General features: G+C 45.2%; 1 protein-coding gene across 7 annotated transcripts in view; it reads right to left on the bottom strand.

Moving 5' to 3' along the window:
* Nucleotides 1-5,000, bottom strand: part of LOC143132162 (transcriptional enhancer factor TEF-1-like) — a 58,289-nt gene that overhangs the window by 14,387 nt on the left and 38,902 nt on the right. For all 7 annotated transcript variants that reach the window (XM_076291513.1, XM_076291514.1, XM_076291512.1 and 4 more), the window contains 2 exons: nucleotides 939-950; nucleotides 1-33 (listed from right to left, as the gene is read on the bottom strand). The exon at nucleotides 1-33 is cut by the window's left edge and continues 102 nt beyond it. In XM_076291513.1, the coding sequence (XP_076147628.1) occupies nucleotides 1-33; nucleotides 939-950 (45 nt within the window). The remainder of the gene's footprint in view (nucleotides 34-938; nucleotides 951-5,000) is intronic.

Consider the following 5,000-nt stretch of genomic DNA (forward strand, 5'->3'; position numbering starts at 1 on the left):
ACTCTGCAGTGCCTTATCCTTCACCGCCTGGTCCTGCAGCACACACACACACAGCTTAGAGAGGGATGAGAGGGTGGACACTTCTCACACACCACACACACACACAAATGTGCATGCGCACAGCTCAGAGAGTGATGGGAGAGCAGAACTCTCACAAACACATACACACCCCCCCATGCAAACACATAACCCCCCCCCCCCCCCCCACCTACACACACACACACACCCTCATGCAAGAAAACAGGAGGTGTCCTGCAGCAGCCTACAGCAGTAAACTCAGAGTGTGTGTGTTAGAGACCAGCAGACACCTCAACACCAGGATCTGCCACTACTCAGCCTGTACAGCTCTGCCCAAGCCAGTGTGTGTGTGTGTGTGTGTGTGTGTGTGTGTGTGTGTGTGTGTGCAGGTTTATGTTGTGTGTGTGTGTATGTGTAGGTATATGTTGTGTGTGTGCATGTGTTTGCGTGTGTGTGTTTGCATGTGTGTATGCATGCTAAAGCTGGCAGTGATGCAAACAAAAGCAGAGTGAAGGCTACAGTGGCAAGAAGGAGAGCAGAAGAGGAGGAGAGGAGAGGAGAGGAGAGGAGAGAAGGAGGAGAGGAGAAAAGAGGGGGACAGAAAAGGAGAAGAGAGGAGAGAAGATGAGAGGAGGAGGGGAGAGGGGGGGAGGAGGAGAGGGGGAGAGAAAAGGAGAGGAGAGGGGGAGAGAAAAGGAGAGGAGAGGGGGAGAGGAGTGGAGAGGAGAGGAGAAGAGGATGAGAGAAAAGGAGAGGAGAGGAAGGGAGGAGAGAGAAAGATAGATAGAGAGAGAGAGAGAGAGAGAGAGAGAGAGGGGGAGAGAGAGAGAGAGGGAGAATGGAGGAGTAGCTAGAGTGTTTAAGCAGTGCTGGTTCCAGCCATTCAGCAGATGGCACTCAAATAATGGAGCCATACTCACCATACTGGTCACCTAAACACAAACAAACAAACAAACAAACCAATAAACAAACATGGCAGCAGCGTCACTCTCCCTTATCCCACAGGGCTCTGCAGCAGTGCATCATGGGTAACCACAGTGTCTCACAGCCTATGTCCAATATGCGCAGCTACCCACAATGCGCTGGAGTGGGAGATTTCTGCTGTACGATCCCATACTGGCGACTTTTAGAAAACGCGCGCACACACACACACACACACACACACACACACACACACACACACACACGAAAGATGGAGAGCAGTGGAAGTCCTCTCCCATTGGCCGAGAGGTAAGGGGTGGTTCTGACTGGCAGAAGAGATGAGGTAGCGGAGCAACATAAACAGATGAACATATATGTGAACATATATGAAGGCCTATACGTTACAGAGCCATCAGGGCTTTCCTGACCAACATATATGTGAACTTATTATACGGCTCTTCACAATGCTAGTAGAACCCTCTATTGACTTGAATGGGATTTCCCAACGCTCTACGGTAAGTTATTTTCATGTAATTACCACTGCAAACATATAATTACCGCTGTCAATGGCAACGGGTTTTGTGCTTCTGATTAGGTCTTCCATATCACTCCGCAAGTAGTCCGGTCACAACATGGGACTTCATTCAAAAGTGAAAGCAGACGGTTGATCAGCTGTGTTCTAAAGAATGCTTGATTCAAGTTCAGCATGTGTTGCGAACTATTTGTTTCTCAGGAAAAGCCACGACGAAACGGTAACAAATAAGTGTTAAGAGACATATCATGGAGTTTATTGTTTCGTTTTGGCAAGTAGCCGTATAATAATGTATAGAACACCACTGGCGCGTCGGGGTCCTGTTCGCCCCGTCGGGACTTATTTTCCGATAATGACCAGCGTTCTATACATTATCCCTTACATATATGAAGACCTATATGTTAGTGCCAGCACGTCTTTCCTGATGAAATCAACCCATTTTATTTCTCGTTTCAATCTTTTTTATTCTTTAGCGTCATGCTATTTGTGAGTGTGGGGGCATTTTGGACATTTGGAGTCATCAGCACTTTAAAGGAAAACTGAATGCTTCGGCTGGTTCTACACCAAACAACAGGTGAGTGGGCTCTGCCAAGCTGACACTGACACACACACACACACACACACACAGACGTCAGGTGATACTTCCACCTCAATCATGTAGGGACAGTGCGCACGATCAGAAGGTAGTGGGGGTGTCAGGATTCAAATTAAATTATTGCATTTCTTCTGTTGTTTACTTTTCTTGCCTTATATACAGTTTTGTTTTGGATGGGCTCTTATTTTGAAACTGCAAACTTGGCTTTTCCTACCGTGAGCTACTAAACAGAGCAGTTAAATGAAATAACCGAATGATTATATTACCGGTATTTTAGCATCCTCTGAAGAGATAATGTGTATGTGTATTTTATGCCTTAAAGTAACTTTGGACTGGAACTAAAAATTCTTGTCACTTGCTAAGTTGAGTAAGTCGGTGTTAACTGATGTGAATGAATGAAGCACAAAATATTTCCACACCCGTGATTTCATGTGTGTGTCATGTGTGTGTGTGTTTTTTGCCCTCTTGGCATGCATACTGGATGTGACATCATTGGGGGTGTGACCACATCTTCGATTCTACATTTGATTTCGAAATTCGAGATTGTGATTTCGATCGATATTCAACTTATGCTGCATTCTTTTGTCTCTTAAGCGACTTGGAGCTCGTCACAGTGACGTCATGTCCGTCATAAAAATACAAGGTCTTTGCGTTCTATTTGTCAACAACATCCGCTACTGCTTGTCAGCAATTGGCTATTGTTAGCAGTTGCTACTAGCTAGTTTGTAACAAAGCATTATACAGTGTTTTACCCAAACAGACGTCATAGCAACATAAGCCCCTTTCAGACATACACTGGAATGCCACACGGTGGGCTCCATGTATGAACACAATTGTCCGTGTTAGTCAAAGTCAAAGTCAAAGTCAACTTTATTGTCAATTTCTTCACATGCCCAGACATACAAAGAGATCGAAATTACGTTTCTCACTATCCCACGGTGAAGACAGGACATATTTTACCAAATAAGTCCACAGACAAACATAACATAAACGTAAACAATAAATGAGTAAATAAGGCGGCACATACGATGAAGAAATAAGAGCAGCAAAATTGGGTTCAAATTGTGCATAGACAGTCAATATAATAGTGCAAAGTCAGGCCAATAAATGGCTGAGGTAGTTCTGTTTGACCTAAGTAAGCAGTTTGACCTAAGTAAGCAATTTACTAAGTTAAGTTATTTGACCTAGACTGCACGCGGGCCTGACCCTACCTCCCCCCTAGACAGCACGCGGGCCTGACCCTACCTCCCCCCTAGACAGCACGCGGGCCTGACTGGTTTAACTGCAGTTTATGAGGTTATAACTTTTCTCAAATTAATTCGTTCATTAATTCTTCAGTTTATGAGGTTATGATGACTCATTCATTAATTGTCATTCATGACAGACTGGCACTAATTAGCAATGACGGGAAGTTCCTACTGTTCTCCCTGTGTGTTATGCACATAACGTGATAAAGTTGGTTCTATATTGGACGAAAAATCCACTTAGCACTGGCTACGAGGGACCAATTTTGATAGACCTGCACATATAACACAAAGCTTCTTTAAAATAAAATAAGAACAGTTTGTGATTTTAAAATGTAAATGCCCAACATCCAATTTAAAAACTTTACCATGATGATGCACACATCCACTATGTGCACACAGTTAGAAATCAAGCCAAGATAACAACCATTGCATGGTGATTTAACCGTGGGCTATATGGCCAGATTAGACATGCTTTTGGCAACCACTTGGATGAGGACGATACATTCTGAAAAAGGAAGGACGGCCTTATAAGGGCAACTGTCCACCTCCAGAACTCTGATTTGGAACAGGTGGACAGAGTGCTGGTGTCTGATTGGCTGGTAGGTTGCTGGAGAGAAATGACTTCAGGACTTCCAGGTGTTATGATAACCGCCCACCATCTCCCTCTCACACTCACACTCACTAGCGCGCGTACACACTCACACTCACACACAGGGATAATCACCCTCATTACATCAACAAAAGAGGACACACTCCAATCTCTCTTTACCACCCTTCACTCATTCCCACTCCTACATAAGAACGGCCACACTATACTTAAATCACCACACACACACTCACAAGAATTGGTGAAATCTCAGCAAATGCTTCTAACAACTTCCCCATCCACCCCAAACACACTCAAAACAAATGCATACTTGCTGCTTTTCCAACACACACAGGTCACAATGCATTTATGAAATGCCATTACACAGATAAAGACATGATAGGAGAGTGAGAGAGAGAGAGAGAGAGACAGAGATAGAGAGAGACAGAGAGAGAGAGAGAGAGAGAGAGAGGGTGTTTGTGTGTGTGTGTCCCTGCAACAGCAGCAAAAGGGAGGATCATTCAGGTTAAGAGGCAGCCTACACAAACAGGACATTCATTTTAGACAGTTTGAGTGTGTGTGTGTGTGTGTGTATGTGTGTGTTATGATGTGAGTGTGTGTGTGTGTTATGATGTGTGTGTGTGTGTGTGTGTTATGGTGTGTGTGTGTGTGTGTGTGTGTGTATGTGTTATGATGTGTGTGTGTGTGTGTCTGTGTGTTATGATGTGTGTGTGTGTGTGTGTGTGTGTGTTATGGTGTGTGTGTGTGTGTTCAAAGCCTTTCTAACTGCTGTTCTCTGCACTCCAGCTCTCAGCCAGTCACCAACAGCCAAGAGCATCCAACATGCAGCAACTCCCCCAACACACACACACACACACACACACACACACACGTGCGCACACACACACACGCGCACACACACACGGGCACACACACACGGGCACACACACGCGCGCACACACACGCGCGCACACACACATGCGCGCACACACACAGACAAACTAGAGATAGATAGACAGCTAAGGACAGGACCGGACAGTTGGGGGGGGGGGGGGTTGTTAAATTGGTTAAGGGGGTCGGAGGTATGAAATGGGTAAGATT

This window comes from Alosa pseudoharengus, unplaced genomic scaffold, assembly GCF_046254945.1.
Source record: "Alosa pseudoharengus isolate Yale_2024_CS ecotype anadromous, Long Island Sound unplaced genomic scaffold, YU_APseudo_1.1 YU_APseudo_1.1_scf_19, whole genome shotgun sequence".
Taxonomy (NCBI): domain Eukaryota; kingdom Metazoa; phylum Chordata; class Actinopteri; order Clupeiformes; family Clupeidae; genus Alosa; species Alosa pseudoharengus.